This window comes from Polychytrium aggregatum (genome assembly GCF_025602895.1).
Source record: "Polychytrium aggregatum strain JEL109 chromosome Unknown BJ171scaffold_35, whole genome shotgun sequence".
Lineage (NCBI taxonomy): Eukaryota > Fungi > Chytridiomycota > Chytridiomycetes > Polychytriales > Polychytrium > Polychytrium aggregatum.
The window spans coordinates 415,347-438,399 of NW_026516237.1; the positions used below are offsets into that span (position 1 = coordinate 415,347).

Genomic DNA, 23,053 nt, shown 5'->3' on the forward strand with positions numbered 1-23,053 from the left:
CACTTTGGCCCGAGATGCCACGCGGACCTCCAAGGTGCAAACGTCCGCCACAAGAAGCTCGGCCACGGCCGAGCCATCCGGCAGAGCCTCTCCCTCCTTCTACAAGAGCTTTATGGGGCTCTTTCAGTTCATTTTTGGCGGGGGTCCCAAGAGCGTGCCCGTGTTTCTCGAGTCCCGGCGATCGCTACCGGCTCTCAAATCTCTGCCCATTCCAGCAGCAGGATCTACCCGCTCGACCGTCGGCGCCCGCAACACCATGCTCGAGGCACTGAAAACCCAGCCCAGGAGCAAGCTGTCGAGCACAGTGTTCTCCTTGCCAAGCGAAGACGACCTCGACGAAATTGCCGTGGAAAAGTCGCAGTGGGAGCAGTGGTCCAATGTGGTTTACAACGTTCTGTTTCTGATGGTTCACGGGTACTGTTCCATCCAAGCTCTGCTTGCCATATCCTTGATCACAAATCGCTGTAGGATCGAAAATGGGTGACTTTGCTTTCCCCTTACGGTTGGTGCCATCTTACCGATACTCTCAATGTCGTTCCCACATCACCACTCAGAAACTATCAATCAATGCAGTCTGTTGCATATCTATCGATATTCGCTGAAGATGCACAGCTTCTCACCTATTTCCTGAATGACAGCGCACAAAAGTTCTATTACATCCCCGACGGTCTCGTGAGCTTTTGCTCGCTGCGATACGACACAATGTTGCTGACGACCTTCTTGGGATACTACATTGCATCCGTTCTTGGGTGCTTGCTGATGATCTTCAACGCAATTTATGTGGCAGTGGGATTTGCGGTAGGTTTGAGTGGAGCTTTTGCTCCGACAACGTGAGGGCTAAGCAGTCAAGAAATGATCGTTGGATTCATGAACAAGCTTGGAGATTCTCCACCAGATCAGAAGCGCGAGTTGTTTGTGTGAACGCAGTCCACATTGGTTCACTTTAGAGCCCCGAGCCGATTGACATATCCTCTCGATCGACGCTGCCACACATGTAGCTTCTATTGGTTGTGTACGCAGACAAACAGTCTCGGTTGTCGTGCGGAAGCAAACTAGTATTCGAATCTTGGTGCTTGTCCACAAACCTTGACTAACATTATGGTCTTGCCTGCCCCCACCCGGATTCATTCAAAATGGCTTCTCCCAAACTGCACAACGTCCAATCGAATTTGAAATCACATAGCGAGGAAAGGTAGGCATCAATCGACCCTGCATGTTGACGCACTCATCCCAAATTGTTGTTAACACCCACGCCTCCAGCACAAGCATATTTGGCCAATCAGCACCTTGAGGCTATTTGCAAGGTATGTCTCAATGGTCACAAATGCCCGTCAGTCAATGTCAGCAATGCAACATGGCAATCAGGTTTGGGCCTGCAATGGCTGGGTATATTGAAGACAGGTTAACAAGCATCTTCGCCGTCTTGATCTAGTACCCTGCCCACGATTCTTTATTCCACCATCCTCAAGATTCTCCTCAGCTCCCTCAGTTGCTCAGACACGGTGGCAATCGATCCGGCCACTGGCAACCCGCTTGGCTTCAGCCAGCTTCGATCGGATCAAATTTGGTGCTACAGCGTCGGGAATGTCCTCACCAGCATCATCTCGATTCTGATGATGCTGTCGTTCATCCCCATCTCTTGGGTAACAGTGACAGTGTAAGTTGACTGAGGTGTCATTATCTTCGGGACTGTCGCAATGTCCTACGGCATTGTGTGCGAAAGCGAGCAGATTCGTTCACCGCGTTCTGCTGCATATGGGATGAGGATCGCTCATGCTCGCATTCACGGTTTGTGGAAATCAGCTACCTTGACATGAACCCAATCCCGAAGGCAAACAGAAACAAATCACATGCTCGCTTTGATATCATCTACACCACTACCAAGACTGTCCTGACCATTATACAGCGGACGTCGACCAGCGCCTTTGTCAACGTCATTTGCTCGACAGTACTCCTGGCATTCATATTTGCCAACTTTGTCCGATTTTTCCCGTTTTACAACAAGAACCTCAATATGCTCGTGGGTATCTACTGCAGTCGAATATTGGATCTTGGAGGCTATTCACTAACACTCGAACTCACGCCAGCGAGCGGCAATGTTTTCAGTTGCGACCTTTGCTGGTGCTTTGAGCAGCTCGGCAGCGATAGCTTCTTTTGCTGGAGGGATAAATCCGCCATCGTACTACTGGATCATCATATTGTTGTCCGCCATTCCATCCGCCATTACAGGTGGATACTTGGCAGGTACTTGATGCTCAGTCTTTGCACAGCAGCATCGGAGATGCAATGTTGCCCATTGACGCGATTGCCAAGCAGATATGCCACTTCCATAAGGTATGAAGCTGATCTCGATTTTACTGATCCATAGGGAGATACATCAATCAGATCCAGAAGAAAGCGACTGCAGAAATAATGAAAATATCCAGCAGTGATCTCGACAGTGATCCAGATAAAGGAAGCCGGGTTTTTAGAAGCTGGTCGCACGTCGAGATATGTGCTCGGTTTGTCACCGAGAAGCTGAATACTCGAAAGCGATTCATTGCCCCCGAGTGCCTTGGAGAAATGAAGCAAATATTCAAGGTGATATGGGTGAACAGCGCTAATACCGTCGGGGGAGGGGTCTATTCGAGTTCGTCGATGCGAGCGCTGTATTTGCGGCGATTTCTGCATCATTGAAGCAACTAGAGCGCTCTGATTCCGCTGCTGGCTCATATCAGTCAAGTCATACCGTTTGCCGCTCTTGTCTGGCCCTGAATATCTCTCCAGCATGCAACATGTGCTGATGATCCGTTAAACTCTCCTCTAGCGTGGCATCCGGGAATATCCTTACCACACCCAGATACGACTGCAATATGCGTCCTATATGTTTTACCTCACCAACTCTCAAGAAGATACGGTCCGCTACTTAAAAACGACGATGGGACTTCGCCCGCCATTCGACGTTGCCTTTCAGATTCACTTACTTCACAAAGTACGTTGTTCGCCCATAGCTTATCGCTTTTGGCCTTTGGTGGAGCCTGGTTGCTTGCCTCGGTTGCGCATGCTTGAGGTATCGGTGGCAACTCATCCAACTACCCATGGTACACCATATTAGATAACTCGACAGGTCGCCGAATGCGAGTTCCTGGGGTCCAATGTCAAGCTCAACGTCACCGAGTTTATTGAGTTTCAACAGCTGGACCAGGAGTCGAAGAAGAATCATGGGCGTGCTCTCATGTCAGCACACCATCTTTGGAATGCCATCAAAGCAACGCGACCCGACATGACCGAGCTGGAAGCTGTTTCTATAGCGCTGCATCAAGCCGCAAGTCGAGCGGATGCATCATATATCGCTCTGATATCGCGGTATGTACTCGGCGCAATTGAGCCATCAAAAGCTCAAAGCACGAGGATAAGTCGTTCGAGTAGATTATTCGCAGTGATGAATCGAGCGCTGATATTCTTCAAATTATGGACTTGCAGATTCTCTCGCAGTCAGGTAAGAATTCCAGTGACTCAGGGTGGATTGGTGCACGGACTGACACGGGTTTCAGCGGCATGGTCTTGCTATCGTGCGTAGGCAGTCAAGCGTGGCGATAGGGTTCACGTATTGTTATTACTTTCAACAAGCATCGATATTCATCATTGCTTTGTGGCGATATTCTGGCGTCTGCCCCAACCGATCTGGGCAACTGACCACCGTATGTGATTCATCGACCGTTTGACAATTATATCGGTGAACACTCCTCACGAGAGCAGTATTACCTTCAACTCTACGCCAAGTTTTGCTTCTATATCTGCAACGATGCCCTGAAATCTTCCGCGCTCTTGAACAAGGCCAAGTATCTGAAGGAGCAGTCGGAGCAGTATGGCGACGATGACGGTATAACCGAGGAGATAGAGAGCGGCCTCTCTTCCAATCTCCTGCCCATGGCTAAGCCGACGATAGAAATCCAGAACGTAGACGAGGACAAATCCGATACGGAGCAAAAGGATGATACGGGCGAAGAAGCACCGACCGCAAATGCACATACTATTAAACAGCCCAAGAAGATCTCCGACAGCGACCTGCGCGAAATCTTCCAGCTGCGCATGGCTAAGAACATATCTGTACTACGAGCGATAGCATCGCTTAGCGGCATTGCAAGTCTGGTTTTTTTGGTGGCGAACTATTTCATTTCGTCTCAGGTACATCCGTTTGGCAGATGATATTGGAATGCACCGACTTGTGTGAACGTATCTAACGAAAGTGCAATCGTAGCTCTTCCAAAACTCGGACAATGTCCACGTCATGATCAAGAGGTTAGTTGATTTGTTCATGGAAGCGATGCTCAGAAATGGCTTTGTGGCCTGTTGTGCTTGAATGCCGCTATTAGATTCAATCATATGGCGATGTATCTACGAATGATGCGACTGAATGGGAGATGATCACAAAGATATGTTATTGGTTTGAATAACCTGTTCGGTGTGTTCAGTTTGGGGGACATAGAGTATTATGCAGTTCAAGGGGCTGTCTACGCCAGGCAAATTGACTTTTCCTACGAGCAAGCCAACAACCGTTCCTTTTTGAAAACACAAAGTGCCTTGCTCTCAAACTCACTCGCCTTCCAGCAAGCCCTATACGTCGCTCTGAGTAGCCCGGCCCTCCAGAGCTACATCTCAGCCTCGAGCTACTTGGTCACACCCAGTATTTCCTTGAATATCACCGATGAAGCTGTGCTCTTTGCGAGATACTTTGGCCTCCAGGAAGTTAATGAGGTAGGAGGGCGCTCTATGTTGGTTGCCATTAGGATACATTTGCACTTGGCTCCGCTGTTACGGGCGACGCAAGCAGTGCAGGCTCTGACCCCATGAATGCCAAAATCTGGTTCTGTGTCCGAGGTAGATGATACTACTGTCGGGATCAGCGTAAGTCAGGCAAATTATCCTTTTTGAGAGCAGTGAGTTGTGGTCAATATTGCTGACTATCTAGTCACCGAACAGCCTCACATCAATGCCGGTCGATGATGTCAGCCAAAGTGAATTCTTTAGCACTTACTTTCGGTAAGCTTGCTGTCATTTGTTGACTTTATTGGCTTCTGATTGCCAATCAGAGAGTTACTAGTTGTTGGTTGTGAGTATCCTTGAGAATCAATTCTGGGTCTCGCCAGATATTAACGTTGATCAAACACTATGTAAAACTTATGTAGGCTTGCCGTCGAGAATCTAGACACACTCGTGAGCTCATTCAGCACGCTCAAGTATACCCTGTTATTTGTTGAGTATCGCCCGCACCCGAGCCTCGTGCATGCTGTTGACGACATGCTGACATGCTCCCTCTGTTTGTTATCGCAGCCTCAGTTTCACTCGGATACCATCGGAGGTTAGTGTCCCAATCTGTGCTCCATATAAGCTCGGAGAAGCTTGTTAACATCGTTGTCTGACTAAATGAACACAAAATATGCAACCACAGCCGGATTCAAGCTATTTTTTATCGGCGGTGGTCACGTCATCGTCCTATACATTCTGCTTATCTACTTTGATCTAAGGGTCTATCAAATACGGTCCCAACAGATGAGGATATTGAGGCTCTTGACGCGTATTCCGCACTATTCGATCAACGAAATCTTGAGCGTAATACGGCGCGGCTCCGACGACGGATTCAACGTGATAGACAAGATGGGCACCGGATATATGACCTCCGTGAGGCGCTTTCGGATGAAGCGCTTTCGCATCAACGCTCTGTTGTATTTCGTCGTGATATTGACACTCACAGTGACCTACGGAACTCTCTGCTACCTGGTACGTACTGTATAGCCGACAAATGCCAATAGTCGATTCGGCTATTGATTAAACCTCTCGATGTTTCCAGTTTATCAAAAAAATTGGACAGCAGACAAGCCTCGTGGATGAAATTGGTCGGATGCTCACCTCCAATGGACGAATGACGGTGGCATCCTTGGACATTATCAACAACCAAATGTTCATCTCGGATACATCATTTTCTCTCAATAGCATCAAGCAGGAATACACAACTTCGATCAATGGGCTCATCAATGACTATACAGACATTATGAATGGCGATCCAACATGTACGTGGTCTCCATAGTGCTGGATTTGCTCGCTACTCCGATCAGGGATTTGGCGCTTTCGCCACATATTCGGACCCATAGCACTGGATGATGATATACCGTCATTTGGAGTTACGTGTGGCCTATTTTCGCTTCTGGTTTGCTGTTCAGATGTGCTTCGCCTTGAAAGTGAGTCCGTTCGTACATCGACGTTTGTGCTTGCACGAGTCTCAATCCTGTAATTGCGGACACGTCGGATCTAGACCAGCCGGCAACAACGTCATTTCAGTCGCTCCAGCCCGACGTGTTTGCTTTTGCAAACAGCACCAACTGTCTACCGCTGAACACCACCCTGTGTCAAGCCAATATAACAATCCAACTCAGCAGCTCCACGATCGTCCCAGGACAGTACACGTTGCTACAGCTTCAAGACTTTGTAATTCAGCTCTATTCAGCAGAAGCAAGTTCTATCGGCTCCATGTCAAACGGAGCAGCCCCGGCCGATGTGGTTTCTGATCTCATGGCTGGCAACTCTATTTCAAGCCTCTTCCTGAGCGGAGGCTGGACCCAGTGCAAGACCACTGCCTACAATGCCGGCCTCCAATCCGTTCAATACTATTCAACCGTCAACTTGGTTATTTTCTCAGCCGAGCTCTTTTTGATTCTCGTGGCGCAACTTCTTTTGTTCAATCGCATCATAAGCCAATTGGAGATTGTCAGTCAGTCCACAAATGGTAAGTGGGTTCTGCTCGGGGCACTCTGGGCTTGCCATCGTGGTTATGCACTGACACATATCCATCTCAACCACTGTCATGTTAACCAGAGCTACTTATAAGGTATGCCACGGTACATTCGATTGCAACCATCAGAAGACTTGAGGTTGATACAGGCTGTTAATATGTCGGATATCGATTGCCTCCCACCCAACAGGCTGCCTTCTGGGGTTAAATCGCTGCCAGAAATCCTGGCCTTTATCCGGCGCGAGTTTCTGTCATCACCAAGTACAAGTATCCATAATGTATTGACTTACCGGTTTCTCAAGTCATGGATAGCAACTACTGAAGGTAGCGTCGACGAAGTTACGCCGCAAAACTCAGCAACCCCAAGCACCAGCTCAGATCCAGAAATGGGATTGAAGCAGAAAAGTCAATTGATTCAGAGAGATCATCCAAAGAGCACCATTTTCCTTAGTCCACTTGAGAGAAGCCTGATGGGCGTTTTAAGTTCACCGCAATATTCTCCATCAGAGTCCCTGACCGGTGGGGCATTCTTGGCGCCAATCGAGCAGCGTCATGAAGCACTTGGGCTGGAGGGCTCTGGACCACTCAGGCTTAAACCCGATGCAGCCGCCCCTGCCTGGATTCCGACAATCCGGGTTGAAGCTCTGCCAAGTGAAGGGTACCCAACTGTCCAAGAGTCAGATCTTCCCGAGCCCATCCACATCTCCGAGCCGGTCGCGACGGAGGTCGAGGTCGAGCAGCGTAATGAAGAGACCGAGGATTCAATTTCACCTCTTCCTCCACCGGAGCTGCCTATCCCACGACCTCGGGGCCGCGGTCGAGTGGAAGACAAGTCCAAGCGGGACACCATCTCGTTTGGTGACGGTTTCAACCCGATGGCATACGGGCCACCGGCCTCGATCGGGGTCAGCGAGGATTTTGGTTCTTATCTCGAGGAGAAAGTCAAGGGCGACACACTTGCTCAGACAAGGTCCAACTCTGTACTGATGAATCAAGACCTCAAAGATTCAATTTCACCTCTTCCTCCACCGGAGCTGCCTATCCCACGACCTCGGGGCCGCGGTCGGGTGGAAGACAAGTCCAAGCGGGACACCATCTCGTTTGGTGACGGTTTCAACCCGATGGCATATGGGCCACCGGCCTCGATCGGGGTCAGCGAGGATTTTGGCTCATATCTCGAGGAGAAAGTCAAAGGCTCTCCAAGCTCCAACAGGTCCCAGTCGCCCAATCAGAGTCGAATGTGACTCATGGGTGGTACGGTGGTGTCTCCTGATTTCCACGTCATCAGCATCTCCAACCGACTTCCCGTGTCGGTACCTTGCCAGCAAGTCTGGCACCTGCATTGTACCATCTTGCTGACTGATACCGGAGCTCAATAGATGGATGGTTTCTGGCTGTTCAAGGAAATGCCAGTGCCGTGAGTTCATGTGCAACCTTCCACGACGGATTTGTTGCGGCTGATTCCTTGTGCCCACATACTCGACGCCCACAACGGTCTCATCTATGCAGCCCGATCCCGCTTTCGCACCGCATTGCAACGACCGAGTCTCCTCAGTCAAGCCTGGTCCTGACGCACAGCAGAGCGCAATCATGCAACCAGGATGCGTGTTGGTGCGGAGGAATCGTGCGCAGCAGACTTGCGCCACGCCTATTTTTTTTCTTGATCAGCGCGTTCCCGACGCTGCCTGGCTGATCGCCATCGCCATCGTCGCTGCCATTGCTATTGCCGTTGCTGTTGCCATCGTCGCAGCTGTCACCATTGCCATTGCCATCGGAAAAATGGCCAAGACACAGACCAAAGGAGGGTCGGCCCTCAAAAAGCTCAAAGAGAATCTCAAGAGCGCTGGGGTTATTGGTCCCAAGGCCAAGACAACCCGAGTCTCGAAAAAGGCTGCAACAAAGAAGAAGGTCGAGGCGGCCGGGGTTCGAAAAGAAATCAAGGAGGCAATCAGGGAAATCGACAGCAAGACCAGAGAGGCAAACCCGTTCGAGCTCAAATTTTCGCGACCAAAGCATGAGATCATTGGGCGCAAAATCAAGGGTGTGGGTGGGAAGCCTGGGCTCACCCGCAAAAAGTCCGAGGAAATCGTATGTTGCCCGTATATATATGAATGAGCCAGGCGGACGGTAGCGCGGGGGTTGGACTGGGAGCGTCCGAACGGGCGCCAAACCCTGAAAGCAAAACAAAAAACTCGCTTGATGAGAGGTGTTGCCACAGATCCTTTGATCGAGTAGCTCGGCAATGAATGACCGTCGGGGTATCCTTCCTGAAGTTGCCTGCAGTCCGCCTTTCTGCCTGCTTCTCCGAGCAAACAGAAGTATGGATTGCAGACGTCCCCATATCATAGCGCTCACAACCTTCATCGGCCACTTTGATGCTCATTCAACAGCGCAAGAGCACCATAAAAGTCGAGATGGAGCGCAAGTTTCGAGAGGGCGCTTTCGTTGATCGGCGTATTGGCGAAAACGACCCCGGAATGTCCCTGGAGGATAAAATGCTTGAGCGCTTCGTTCGAGAAAAATCGGTAGGTCCGGCTCTGAGTTGATACAGATATCGATCCAGCTGTCAGGACTGCAAGTGCGTCGGCAATTAGGATCGTTTTCTCAACAAGTGCTACTCTTGATATCGAAACAGAGGCGGACCGACAAGAATTCCCTTTTCAACCTGGAAGAAGAGGAGCTCACCCACTATGGTCGATCTATCTCAACAATCGATGACTTTGATGATACTGGACTCAATGATGATGATTCCGAAGGTGAGACCATGTGATCTGAATGAAATATGACACGGGGTGGTGGATGAGTGTGGGGTCGTATTAATCGGCACCGATCCAGCCCACCAAGACTGATCGTATCTTTGCCCAACTCATGATCACGATGAACCCCCCGTGGTCGTAAGACGGAAACATCGACAAAGACACTGTCAAATACACACATTTTGGAGGGTTTGAAGATTCGAACATGGCAAGTCCTCGCATATGTCGATCCCGAACACAACCGTGATCATGGCCGAGCAAGCACAGAGAATCAGAGCCTAAACATTGTATGTCGTTTACTGTTCTGCTACCAGGACCCCAATCGACGCAAATCCAAGAACGAAGTCATGAAAGAAGTGATTGCCAAGAGCAAATTTCACAAGGTTTGATCTTTTTCCTGGATGGATGATCCCGATAGAGTCGTGACAAGAAACTAAATGATACACCATCCCGTACAATCGTTCAACAACCAGGCGGAGAGGCAGAAGCAACGGCAAGAAGATGAAGAGCTTACTCGTGAGGTCGACGCCGATTTTGACGACATCCGTCAACTGTTGAGTGGGTCTACAGCAATGCCAGATATGCCATCAGGACCCAAGCTGGATGATGAAATGTACGATCAATATGTCCGTGATCTTGCTTTGGATAAGCGTTCCAAGCCTACGGATCGTCTCAAGACCGAAGAGGAAATTGCGATGGAGGAAAAACAAAAGTTGGAGAGCCTGGAGGTAAGACGATATCGCAGCGTGCACATGCTTGGTTACTTGATTTTCAAGCCAACGACATGCTGCATAATTGTTCTCTTGGAGGGCTGTGACATTGCCTTGTCTTGGTTAACTGCGACGGTCGCAATGAGTCGTTTGGATTATAAAGAGTTGTTTGCTTGATGCTGAAGTATTGCTGCACTTTGTCGATTTGGAGGGGTTACGTATCTGCAACTTTGTCAGAGATGATAGATATGAATGATCGCCGATGGGCCAACAGAGTTGGAATGGCTTCTGTCGCTGGGTGGAATATCACTAACGCGCCGATTTATTGCACTTGACGACTCTGCTACATACTTGATTCCAGAAAGAGCGCTTGCGCAGGATGCGCGGGGAAGAAATCGACGCGGCTTCTGGCAATAGGGGCGTCAATCGCAGTGCTCAAGCTGATGATCTTGGAGAAGATTACATTGTCGAAGATATCAACACCAAAGGTGGAAGCAGCCGTGAAGGTGATCCTCACGAGCCAAGTAACCAGCCGTTGACCTATCGGAACGGCGTGCTCGTCAACAAAGATATCTTCTTCCGGAAGCGTCCAAGAAGTCAACACCAAGATGACGACGACGACGACGACGATGACGACGACGATGATGATGATGATGCTGATGATGACGATGATGACGAAGATGACGATGACGATGACGATGATGACGATGACGATGATGATGACGAAGATGACGACAACGATGACAGTGGTCCCGAGGAAGTCCACGATGATGAAGAGGAGATAGAGGATTATTCCTCTTCCGCGAATGAACAAGTTGAAAGTGATGAGCAAGAGGCAAGCAAACCACAATCAAAGTTGATCCAAAAGTCTATTCCGGCCATCCTCCAAAACGAAGCCATGGAGGCTGCCCGAAGAGAGCTGCCGTACACCTTCCAAGCACCTTCTACTCGTGTAGAGTTTGAGGCGTTGATCGCAGGACGAACTGTATCGGACATTGAAACGATCATCCATCGCATCCGGACGATATACCACATCAAGCTCGCGGCAGCTAACCGAGAGAAGCTTGTCAAGCTTATGCATACTTTATTCGACTACGTAATCCATGCGGCTGACACCAAACCCGTTGAAGCGGCCCAAATCGAAGTACTGGCTCGCAACGTCATCGACATGGCCCAAGTCTTCACGGCCGAAGCCGTTGACTATGTGCTGAAGAAACTGGAGCTGATGCAACGGCGCATAACCCAGAAGTCGAATTATCCTGGTGCTGGGGAACTGACGCTGCTCCGGATGATAGGAAAAATATTTCCCACATCCGACTTCCGTCACCCTGTCACCACTCCGGCCACTATTTTGATGGCACAGCTCTTATCTCTTGCGCCAGCGCGCGACGGCCGTGATATTGTTGCTGGACTCTACGTTTGTCAGCTACTCCTGGAGGTTGGTATGCACTGGATATCGGGAGAATGTTGGGCAAGAACAGCACCTGCAGGCTTGTCAATGTACTGACCTGGGCTCATATGTCTTCCTTAGTATCAATCTCTATCAAAGCGCTTTGTTCCTGAGGCCCTGAATTTTGTGAACTTTGTGATATTGTCCGCATCGACTTCCGAGTCGAAAAGCACACCCGGCTTGTTTCCGTTGTCCCATCCGCCGGTTATCAGCCTCCGCATTGTCGATCCTGAGGCGGAGATGAAGCCACTGAACTTTTCGACACTGCTGGCCAAGGAGGAACAGTCCGATGGGTACTTTACCACGGAGGAGTTTGCGTAAGGATATGAGAATCTTTGACGATCCTCGAGGAGATACCAGTGTCGCTAGTCGTTCGCTGACCAATCATGATTGATATCTCCAAATAGTGTTTCTGTGTTTGTAGCTGCGGTGCACTTGGCAGCCCAGTGCGCCAAGCTATACAACGAACTGAGTTCATTCGAAGAGATATTCTCACCCACGCTCGAACTGATCCAGCGTCTGCCCACTGGGAAATTCTCAAGAGCCGCGCGGGATGTAAGTGAACACGCCGGCGTTAGTTGGCATATTTCTATCTGGGACTGGCACGACGCTCGATTCGATATCGATTATATAGGATTTAGTTCTTGGCTCAGCCTAGGAACTCAGCAGACGATGATGGAGTCGAATTGGAATTGAGAACATGAGTGATCTGCTGGTTGAACAAGTGGACGTCAAAGGTGTTCACTACGATAGTGCCTTCTTAAAGAGAAGTTGGCTCTACGAAGAGTTGTATAAAGCAATTAACCTGGTATTGTTATTCAGATCATCGATCATAGTGTATCGCTGATAAGCGGACTCATCAAATCTTCGCGGCTGAAGCGGCGGCCTCTGGAGCTCCAAAAACGCAAGCCCATGGCCATACAGACATATGTTCCAAAGTTCCAGGAACAGTAAGTGTCGCCACTGAGTGCGTGGACATGGTCGATATATTGTGCTGCAATCTGACCATTGATTTGCTTTACACCAGCTACTCCGTGGACCGCAAGAGCAATGATCCCAATCGTGAGCGTGCCGAGGAAAAGAAGCTGCAGTTCCAGTACAAGAAAGAGCTCAAAGGTGCCATTCGAGAACTTCGCAAGGATGCACGCTTCCTGGCTCGCGAGAAGGTTCAACGCATCCGGGAGAGCGATGCAGATTACAAAAAGAAGATGGACAAGGCATTTGGGCACTTGGCGGCTCAAGAAGGTGCTATGAGAGGATATGAGAGGGAAGTGAAGAAAAGCAAACGCAAGTAGCAAGTTTATGGGTCAACCTGAGCAGAAATCGAGAGCGGAAAATTGTGAGCGGACGCCATCTGTCCCAGTCCAGGATTTCCGCAATCGAGTGGGGAAGGAATTGTGAGCATCAAGCAATGAGTTCGAGTATTGTGCTTGCGAAACTCCAGGCAGTCATAGAAAAGGCAGATCACAATAAACGTCCCCTCAGCAAATATGCAGAGCAAGTGTAGAAAATGGATAATTGGATGAAACGATGTGGCGGAAAAATCTATCAAATGTTGTAAAGTACAAAGACCATGCGTTGATTTGGTATTCCATTCACTGAGAAGTCGTCAGGGAAGCGCACAACTGATGGGGAGGTTACGCAAACAGGACGGATAGAGACAGCACCTGCTGCGATTAGTGAGAGAGATTTAATGGAGAGTATTTTGATTGATTGACGCGAGGGATTGTGATCTTCTTGAGAGCGAAACAGGAAGGTGTCCGAGAGTTCCTCACATAAAACACTACCTTCAATGTCAGGAACGGGGCGTGGGAAACAAGCGTGAGCGAACCAGGTGGCTCTTGACGGTGCAGACAGGGCGTGGGAATCGGAACGAGGGCAAGAACGAGGAGCAGGGGCAGGGAGCAAGGGCAAGGTACGAGAGAGTGGTGAGCTTATATTCAGAAAGGTGATAAGATAATTCACTGGGTGTGATTTCCTTCTGGCCCCTGAGCTCCTCTATTTATACCTCGACCATCTAATCTATCATGTCATCGAGCTCAGCCACAGGATAAGCCACTCTGTGATCAAATAAAGTAAATGAATGAACTAATCTAATGCATGGTGCAGGAAGGTTCTAGACCGTCGCCAGTCCCGGATGCTCATGAGTGCCATGACAATGCGCTGCGCCACAACGCCAATCATGGTACGCGTTCATAACATCATCTCCCCCTTCTAGGTCTGCCCTGAACCTTCTGGGGGTACTTCAGTCTAAACTCATGAAGCAAGTCCGGACTATTCTGCAAGTTCGCCTCCGGCTCCCACGAATTCTCAACGTCCGAATACCCCTTCCACTTGACTAAGTACTTTAAGGTACGCCCAAACCATTTTGCATCAAGAATGCCTTCTACCTCGTACTCCTCCTCACCATCTATCTCTACAGGAGGGGGAGGTGGCGCAGTCTGTCCCGCAATGGTGCTCGCATGGTACGCGTCCATCATGCTAACATGAAACACAGGGTGGATGGACATCGAGTCTGGGAGTTCGAGTCGGTAGGTGACCGGATTGATCTGCTCGATGACTTTGAAGGGTCCAAGCTTCACGTGGTCGAGCTTGCTGCTGGGGCGTCGTGTCTTGATGTTTCTTCGCAACAGCCACACCTTCTGGCCAACCTTGAAGGAATGGTCCTGTCGATGCTTGTTGGCAAACCGGCGTGCATCCTCCTGCGCTAGCTTCAGAGTTCGGTCGAGGAAGGTGTTGACATCTTGTAGTCGATCCAGGTGCGTCTTGACCGAGGGGAGGTTACTGTCGTCCCGGACGGGTAGCTCGAAGTCTCCTCTTGGGTTGAAACCGTAGTTGCTGAAAAAGGGGCTCAACTGGGTACTACTGTTAGTAGCATTGTTGTGTGCAAACTCGGCGAGCGGCAGCAACTCAAACCAGTTGTCTTGCTGATAGGAAACGAAACACCGCAAGTACTGTTCGAGCGTTTGATTGGTCCGCTCGGTTTGCCCATCCGTTTGCGGATGGTACGCGGTCGACAATTTGAGCTTGATTCCCAGGGAAGTAGTAACCGCCTTCCAGAACGAGGAACGGAATTGCGGACCTCGATCCGACACGATGTCGGTTGGGAGACCATGGAGTCGGAACACATGATGCAGGAAGAGGTTAGCAGTACCTTGTGCGTCGATAGTTTCATTGCATGGGACAAAGTGCGCCTGTTTGGTGCGACGGCAAACGAAGACCAGGATCGAGTCGTGACCGTGTGAGGGGGGTAGTTTGACGATGAAATCCATCCCCACCGACGTCCATGGTGTCAGTGAAATGGGTAGTGGCTCGAGCAGTCCCAGTGGCTTGTGCCTTGCTGCCTTGTTGCGTTGACATGTTTCACACGCCTTGACATACTCCTTGACGTAGCGCCTCATCCCCGGCCAGTAAAAGTCCCTTTGGACGAGCTCCAATGTTCTGGCCTGGCCGGGGTGTCCTGCCGTTGGTGAGTCGTGTCGAGCCCGGAGTATCTCGAGCTTTCGATCGTCGCTCTCGACAAGTACTTGGTGTGAAAGCTTGGTCGTGAGGCTTCGCATCCAGCGTTCGTCCGGTAAGAGGGTGATCGTTGTCGGGTCGTTGTCGAAACCATCTCCCCCCTCCGGAGCGAGGTCCAGGCGCCTCGACAGTGCGTCTGCCACGGTGTTGAGGTGCCCGGGGGTGTAGGTGAGCTTGAAGTCGTACTCGGAAAGTAGTTCGGCCCATCGGGCGTGTCGTTGCTTGAGCGTGCGACGGGTGCGGAAGAAGGTGAGATTCTTGTGGTCGGACCTGACAGAGATGTCTCGAGCACCGACAAGGTAGTGACGCCAGAAACGGAAAGCCTCCACGATCGCTAGGAGCTCCTTGTCATGCACCGAGTAGTTGCGCTCGGCGTCATTGAGCTTCCTAGAGAAGAATGCGACTGGGTGGTAAGCTGACGCGGTGTCGTGTGACATGGGCTGTGAAAGCACAGCACCCAGCGCAAAGTCAGAAGCATCTGTCTCGAGCAGGAAAGGGAGGCTCGAGTCGACATGCTTGAGCACCGGAGCTGAGGTAACGGCATTCTTGAGAGCCGTGAAGGCTTGTTCGGCTTCTGGGGTCCACTGGAAGCTGGTGGTCTTCTTGGTGAGGTCGGACATGGGCTTGGCGTGCTCGGAGTAGTGCTCGATAAACTTGCGGTAGATGTTGCAGAAACTGTCACAGATCCCTCTGCCCGCTTGGCTGCACCGTCGCACTTGAGTCACTGTTTGCGTCGCACACTTTCTTTTTTCTCTGTCCTGCGACGCCTTTCCTTTTCCTTGCTCTCATGTTGCACATGCCGCTCTGTGTTCCCAGCATTTGTCATCGACCATGCATTAGTCAAACGCTGTGTCACCCGCATTTGTCAGTCACCGAGCATTTGTCAGACTTTCACATGTTTCTCCGGTTAGCCGCTGCTGCCTGGCTGCTGTCCCGCCGCCTCCGCTGCTTCGCCCCCGCTGCGGCAGGCTTCGCCTCCGGGACCGCCAGACAGATAAATAGCCCGCCTTCGCCCGCTCATGTTTCTGGTCATCACCTTCGACCCCAGACACACTTGACTCTAGATCCTAGCCTCGCTAAGATCAATAAAACCCTTCTCTATCTTCTTCTTTTGACTTCCTCTTGATCCCTTGATCTGACATGGTAGCATCGGACGATCCCGCCGTCAATGCCTGCCTCCAGGCCCTTGAGCAACTCTCGCTCGAGGACCGCGCCCTGGTCCTCTCCGCCCTGACCGCCCAGCCGAATCTCCCCACCGTCCCTCCCGGTTTCAAGCGTCCCAAGATCCCGCTCCCCGACGCCTTCACTGGCGAGCGTAAGGCTGCTGTCGTTGACGAGTTTGTCTTCTCAATGACCGAGTACATTGCCTTCCACAGTCTCGATGACGCCACCGCCGTCGCCACCGTCGCCATGAACCTCAAGGGCAAGGCTAAGACCTGGTGGCGCCTCTGGTCCCAGGGCAAGCAACTCGACAACCTGATCCCGGCCGCCGTCCTGTCCCTCGTCCGCGACACCTTCCTTCCGTCCACCTCGCTGCGCACCACCGAGGATGAGTTCGAAGCACTGCGCCACACCGGCTCCGTCGAGCAGTTCAACTCCCGTTTCCGCGATCTCCTCCTCGAGCTGCCCCACTTCAACAACAACCGCCAGAACCTGCAGCGCTACCTCACCAAGCTCAAGCACAGGGTGCGCATCGAAGTCGAATGGAAACTTGACTCCAACACAGCCACCCTCGAAGATGCCATGGCCCTCGCCGAGCGATACGAGTCCATCATGGGTCAATCTCAACCCCTGATGCAGCAGCCCGCTCGCACTCAGTTCCGCGACCAACCCTTCCGCGAGCTCCAGTTCCAGTGTCACAGATCGCTCTGCCCGCCTAGCTGCACCGTCGCACTTGTGTCACTGTTTGCGTCGCACACTTTCCTTTTCCTTTGTCCTGTGACGCCTTTCCTTTTTCCTTGCTCTCATGTTGCACACGCCGCTCTGTTTTCCCTGCATTTGTCATCGACCATGCATTAGTCAGACGCTGTGTCACCCGCATTTGTCAGCCACCGAGCATTTGTCAGACTTTCACATGTTTCTCCGGTTAGCCGTTGCTGCCTGGCTGCTGTCCCGCCGCCTCCGCTGCTTCGCCCCCGCTGCGGCAGGCTTCGCCTCCGGGACCGCCAGACAGATAAATAGCCCGCCTTCACCCGCTCATGTTTCTGGTCATCACCTTCGACCCCAGACACACTTGACTCTAGATCCTAGCCTCGCTAAGATCAATAAAACCCTTCTCTATCTTTTTCTTTTGATCTCCTCTTGATCCCGTGATCTGACATGGTAGCATCGGACGATCCCGCCGTCAATGCCTGTCTCCAGGCCCTTGAACAACTATCGCTCGAGGACCGCGCCCTGGTCCTCTCCGCCCTGACTGCCCAGCCGAATCTCCCCACGGTCCCTCCCGGTTTCAAGCGTCCCAAGATCCCGCTCCCCGACGCCTTCACTGGCGAGCGTAAGGCTGCTGTCGTTGACGAGTTTGTCTTCTCAATGACCGAGTACATTGCCTTCCACAGTCTCGATGACGCCACCGCTGTCGCCACCGTCGCCATGAACCTCAAGGGCAAGGCCAAGACCTGGTGGCGCCTCTGGTCCCAGGGCAAGCAACTCGACAACCTGACCCCGGCCGCCGTCCTGTCCCTCGTCCGCGACACCTTCCTTCCGTCCACCTCGCTGCGCACCACCGAGGATGAGTTCGAAGCACTGCGCCACACCGGCTCCGTCGAGCAGTTCAACTCTCGCTTCCGCGATCTCCTCCTCGAGCTGCCCCACTTCAGCAACAACCGCCAGAACCTGCAGCGCTACCTCACCAAGCTCAAGCACAGGGTGCGCATCGAAGTCGAATGGAAGCTTGACTCCAACACAGCCACTGTCAGATCACGGGATCAAGAGGAGATCAAAAGAAAAAGATAGAGAAGGGTTTTATTGATCTTAGCGAGGCTAGGATCTAGAGTCAAGTGTGTCTGGGGTCGAAGGTGATGACCAGAAACATGAGCGGGTGAAGGCGGGCTATTTATCTGTCTGGCGGTCCCGGAGGCGAAGCCTGCCGCAGCGGGGGCGAAGCAGCGGAGGCGGCGGGACAGCAGCCAGGCAGCAACGGCTAACCGGAGAAACATGTGAAAGTCTGACAAATGCTCGGTGGCTGACAAATGCGGGTGACACAGCGTCTGACTAATGCATGGTCGATGACAAATGCAGGGAAAACAGAGCGGCGTGTGCAACATGAGAGCAAGGAAAAAGGAAAGGCGTCACAGGACAAAGGAAAAGGAAAGTGTGCGACGCAAACAGTGACACAAGTGCGACGGTGCAGCTAGGCGGGCAGAGCGATCTGTGACATCCCCCCCAGAAAAATTGTGCTCAAGTCAAACCATCAATTTTTCGATCCCGAGTTGCGTTGCACTTGTGCTTGGCAAAGGTCGATCAGTGTGTCCATTTCCGGAAGGTTGCGGTTGCGGCTGAGGAAGTCGTGGATATCTGCGAGTCCTCCATCCAAGAGTTCGGCCAGTGGTGCCCACGAGTCGTAAGATGGGTCGTATCCCTGCCAGCGGAGCAAGAACTCGTGTCGATGTCCAGGAAGTCGACGTCGTCGGTTGATCCTGTGTCCAATGATCGCTTCGAACACTGATTCGTCGTTGTGGTTGGGTCCGGGTTCATCAAACACAAGTTGGTCGGTCGATGGTGTGTTGTAGGGGACGAGGGCGGAAGCGGGGAGTTCGGTTGTAAATCGGAGGGTCCTCGGGAGTCGAAGTCGATATCCAGTCGTTCCGATCTTCTCGATGATCTTGAAGGGTCCCAAGTACGGCATCCGCATCTTGGAGGGTGTGACGTCGTCCGTGCTGAAGTGGTACGCGGTCGTGTCGATCAGGACTTGGTCGCCAATGTCGTAGCTGATATCGCGTCGATGTCGGTTGGCGTAGTACAGGGCCCGGTCCTGGGCCTTGCCGATGTTGTCCGAGACCAAGTCCAGAGTCGCTTGCATCTCCTCGATCGACTGTGCTGCAGGGTTGGACTCGGCGATGATGTCGGTGTTGGCAGGAGTGCGAGGATGCTGACCGTGCATCAGGAAGAAGGGCGAATGTCCAGTCGAAGCTGAGCTGTGTGAGTTGAGCGCGAACTGGATGTATGGCACTTGATCGATCCAGCGGGAGCCGAGGGCCAGAGTCGAACAGCGGATGGCCTCGGCGACGGTTGCCACAAAGCGTTCGACTTGTCCGGCGGCCTCGTGGTGGTGGGCAAAGGCGATCCGGAGTTCGGTCTTGAGCAGAGTGTTAAGTCCTGTCCAGAAGGCCGACCGGAAGCGTGTGTCGTGATCCGAGATGAAAGTGCCGGCGAGTCCAAAGTGCACAAAGACATCGCGGAAGTACTGGCGGGCGACGTCTTCGGCCGAGTCGGTCTTGTTGCCAGGAACCAGGACGACGTACTTGGTGAGGGAGTCGACAAAGATCGTGATCGAGTTGAAGGTGCGTCCCGAGAGTGAGTCCGTGACAGGCGGGAGTCCGAGGATGAAGTCGAGGGCGACAGTGTCCATCTTGCGGGTGGCCACAGGGATCCGGGAGAAGTGACCGTATGCTTGTTGTCGTCGGATCTTGGCTCGCTGGCAGATGTCGCAGTGCGAGACCCACTCGGCAATGTCCTTGGACATGGCGGGCCAGTAGTAGTGTGTCGAGATGGCCTTGTAGAGCGTGTTGGTGCCGGGGTGAGCTGCACAGACAGAGTCGTGGTGGTCCTTGATGATCGAGATGCGGAGGTCCTTGCCGGGGATGCAGATGCGGGTCGAGTCGAAGTAGAGAATCCCGTGTCGAAGTGAGAAGCGGTGCAGCTGTGCCTTCATCCACGGCTTGAGTCCGTCGGTCGAGTTGTCGCGGAGGACCGAGATCAGTGCTGACAGGATCGGGTCGGAGCTGTACTGAGTGCGGATGGTGTCCAAGAGATCGTCGGGCGAGGGTCCGAGGTTGACAATCGCGTTGATGATCGAGACTTGGACGGCCTTGGAGATGGCTGTCGGTGTGCGCGAGAGCACGTCGGCGACCTTGTTCCACGAGCCGGGGATCCACTGGATCTCGAGGTCAAAGTCCAGCATCGTGTCGATGGCTCGCTGTTGGCGCTTGTTGAGGGTCTTGGAGTCGAGGATGTGCTTGAGCGCCTTCTGGTCGGTGTGGAGGAAGACTTTGCGGCCGACGAGGTAGTTCTTGAACTTGTCGAGGTGGCGGGTGATCGACAGCAGCTCGCCGTTGTAGGGCGAGTAGTTGAGTTCGGATCCGTGCAGTTTCTGCGAGTTGAAAGCGATGGGGCGCACCGTGCCGGATCCGTCCATGTCCTGCCCGATCCATCCACCAATCGATGCGCTTGACTCGGACCAGTCGGTGAAGAGGTGAATGTCCTTGTCCGGGTTGACCATGTGCAGCGACTGAGGCGAGAGCAACTTGAGCTGCTCGAAGGCGGCGATGGCGTTGTCGTCCCAGACGACGGACTTGGTCGAGTTGGCGGAGCGGGTGGTGATCAGAGTCGAGAGTGGACCGGCGAGGGCAGCGTAGCCAGGGACAAAGCTCATGATGGTGTTGGTCAAGCCGAGGAAGCTGCGGAGTTCGTGTTCGGTCGTTGGTCGCGGGTAGTTCTTGATGGCGTCGATGCGCGAGGGATGCACTTGGATGCGTCCTTCGCCGATGATGAAGCCGAGATAGGTGACGGTCGAGTTGAAGAACGAACACTTCTCGGGTCGGATCTTGAAGCCGTGTCGGTGGATCTTGTCGAGGACCAGTTCGATGTGGCGGATGTGCTGGTCCTCGTCCTCGGATGCGATCAGGATGTCGTCGATGTAGACGAACACAAAGTCGTCGATGAACTCGCGGAAGATGTCGTTCATCGCGGCTTGGAACACGGAGGGACTGTTGGCGAGGCCGAAGGGCATCACAAGCCACTCAAAGTGGCCGTACTTGGTCCTGAAGGCCGTCTTGGGGGTGTCGGCGTCGGCAATGCGGATCTGGTGGAATCCGCGTTGCAAGTCGAGCTTGGAGAAGACACGGCACTTGGACAGGCGGTCGATGATCTCGCGCATGTTGGGCAGCGCGGTGCGGTCCTTGACGGTGATCTTGTTGAGGGCGCGGAAGTCAAAGACGAGTCGGAACTTGTCGCCCTGCTTGACCCAGAAGATCGGTGCGCCGAAGGGCGAGACGGACTTGCGGATGTGGCCGATCCGGAGCAATCGGTCGAGTTCGTCTTTGAGACGAGCGAGTTCTTCGGCCGACATTTGGTAGAGCGACGACCAGGTTGGCTTGGCAGAGTCGTCGAGTCGGATGTTCATGTCGATGCCGGGTCGGTGAGGCGGGAGTTCCTTGAGTTCGTTGAAGGCATCGCGGTACTTTGCGATGATGGATCGGTGTTCGGGGGTCAGTGGTTCGAGGACACGGGCAAGTTGGGCAACGGGGTCGTAGGGTTCAACAGCAACTGTATTCAAGTCACTGCTCAGAGTACAAACATACACAGCGCCGGGAGTCGAAGCCAGTGCGTTGATCTGCTGGGTCGACATGTGGTACTGGGATCGGAGTTCGAGGGTCGTGAGTGGCATTCCGGTGTCGGGTCGCGATGCCGTCCAAGTGTGGTGCTTCCCGTCGATCGAGAACTTGATTCGGTTGGAGGGCCAGTCGATCTCGGGGTTGGTCTGGTCGAGCCAGTTCTTGCCGAGGATAACGTCCCAGGTGAGTGGCGCGGTGAAGAGGTTGATGCGGGCGTGGTAGTCGTGGATGGTGAGGTCGACGGGATCGGTGACGGAGGACGGGAAGGACTTGCCGTTGGGCATCGTGACGGCGTTGGCGGTGGTCTTGGTTCGAAGGTCGAGGGTCGAGGCGAGGGTCTCGGAGATGTGCGAGTTGGTCGCACCAGGGTCGATGAGGACGGTGATCGGGGAGCCGTTGAGGGTGGCGTCGATCACAAGCAGTCCTTTGCCGTGGTTGGCGGCAATGCGGTGGGGTTCGTCGATGAGAGAGTTGATCAGGTGAGGTCCGGTGGCGAGAGTCAATAGTTCAGCGTCGGGGGTCGGAGTCGGATGGCGGCAACTCGCCGGGTCCTTCAGAGGTCGTAGTATCCAGGGGTTGCCGCCTCGTCGTTTCCCTGATCTTCGTAGAAGGTGGCCTGGTCGGCGGTCTCGACGATGGCGTTGATGCGGGGCTGGTTCAAGGGACACTGCGAGGCGATGTGGCCGAACTTGCGGCAGCGGAAGCAGCCTCCGTTACGGCGGAGGTACTCCTTCTCGCGGTCGGTGAGCTTCTTGATCGGGCGCATGTCGACGTTGTCGAGGTCCATGGCGTTGGGGTCACGTGCGGGAGGCTGGGTCGGCTGGAAGGCGGGACGAGGAGGACGGACCATTGGGCGGAACTGCGGCTGACCAGGTGGAGCGCGGAAGAGAGGAGGTCGCTGGAACTGGAGCTCGCGGAAGGGTTGATCGCGGAACTGAGTGCGAGCGGGCTGCTGCATCAGGGGTTGCGATTGACCCATAATGGACTCGTATCGCTCGGCGAGGGCCATGGCATCTTCGAGGGTGGCTGTGTTGGAGTCAAGCTTCCATTCGACTTCGATGCGCACCCTGTGCTTGAGCTTGGTGAGGTAGCGCTGCAGGTTCTGGCGGTTGTTGCTGAAGTGGGGCAGCTCGAGGAGGAGATCGCGGAAGCGAGAGTTGAACTGCTCGACGGAGCCGGTGTGGCGCAGTGCTTCGAACTCATCCTCGGTGGTGCGCAGCGAGGTGGACGGAAGGAAGGTGTCGCGGACGAGGGACAGGACGGCGGCCGGGGTCAGGTTGTCGAGTTGCTTGCCCTGG

General features: G+C 53.0%; 2 protein-coding genes across 2 annotated transcripts; both read left to right on the forward strand.

The window, feature by feature from the left end:
- Window positions 1–543: 543 nt before the first annotated feature.
- Window positions 544–8,305, forward strand: BJ171DRAFT_516340 (uncharacterized protein). Its single transcript, XM_053112027.1, has 22 exons — window positions 544–798; window positions 1,184–1,192; window positions 1,261–1,304; window positions 1,433–1,657; window positions 1,804–2,020; window positions 2,088–2,244; window positions 2,369–2,580; window positions 2,807–2,971; window positions 3,095–3,345; window positions 3,463–3,478; window positions 3,739–4,167; window positions 4,241–4,281; window positions 4,455–4,737; window positions 4,865–4,887; window positions 4,963–5,022; window positions 5,169–5,235; window positions 5,314–5,341; window positions 5,432–5,760; window positions 5,831–6,050; window positions 6,293–6,763; window positions 6,853–6,865; window positions 6,960–8,305. The coding sequence occupies exons 1-22, from the start codon at window positions 568–570 to the stop codon at window positions 8,011–8,013; spliced, it is 4,545 nt and encodes a 1,514-aa protein (XP_052964106.1). The 5' UTR covers window positions 544–567; the 3' UTR covers window positions 8,014–8,305.
- Window positions 8,306–8,316: 11 nt separating this feature from the next.
- BJ171DRAFT_461867 (nucleolar protein 14) lies at window positions 8,317–13,357 on the forward strand. Its single transcript, XM_053108492.1, has 11 exons — window positions 8,317–8,857; window positions 9,160–9,294; window positions 9,405–9,525; window positions 9,669–9,733; window positions 9,840–9,908; window positions 9,999–10,253; window positions 10,597–11,673; window positions 11,767–12,002; window positions 12,093–12,240; window positions 12,508–12,635; window positions 12,713–13,357. The coding sequence occupies exons 1-11, from the start codon at window positions 8,360–8,362 to the stop codon at window positions 12,978–12,980; spliced, it is 3,000 nt and encodes a 999-aa protein (XP_052964107.1). The 5' UTR covers window positions 8,317–8,359; the 3' UTR covers window positions 12,981–13,357.
- The last annotated feature ends 9,696 nt before the right edge of the window (window positions 13,358–23,053 follow it).

Excerpts from the sequence above, each read along its gene's own strand:
- BJ171DRAFT_516340 (XM_053112027.1), top strand. The coding sequence starts at position 568 with ATGCAGTCTGTTGCATATCTATCGATATTCGCTGAAGATGCACAGCTT. Across the intron at positions 2,581-2,806 it reads AAATGAAGCAAATATTCAAG|CGTGGCATCCGGGAATATCC; the intron begins GTGATATGGGTG and ends ACTCTCCTCTAG. Across the intron at positions 4,738-4,864 it reads GCCTCCAGGAAGTTAATGAG|ATGATACTACTGTCGGGATC; the intron begins GTAGGAGGGCGC and ends TGTCCGAGGTAG.
- BJ171DRAFT_461867 (XM_053108492.1), top strand. The coding sequence starts at position 8,360 with ATGCAACCAGGATGCGTGTTGGTGCGGAGGAATCGTGCGCAGCAGACT. Across the intron at positions 10,254-10,596 it reads AAAAGTTGGAGAGCCTGGAG|AAAGAGCGCTTGCGCAGGAT; the intron begins GTAAGACGATAT and ends ACTTGATTCCAG. Across the intron at positions 12,003-12,092 it reads TTTACCACGGAGGAGTTTGC|TGTTTCTGTGTTTGTAGCTG; the intron begins GTAAGGATATGA and ends ATCTCCAAATAG.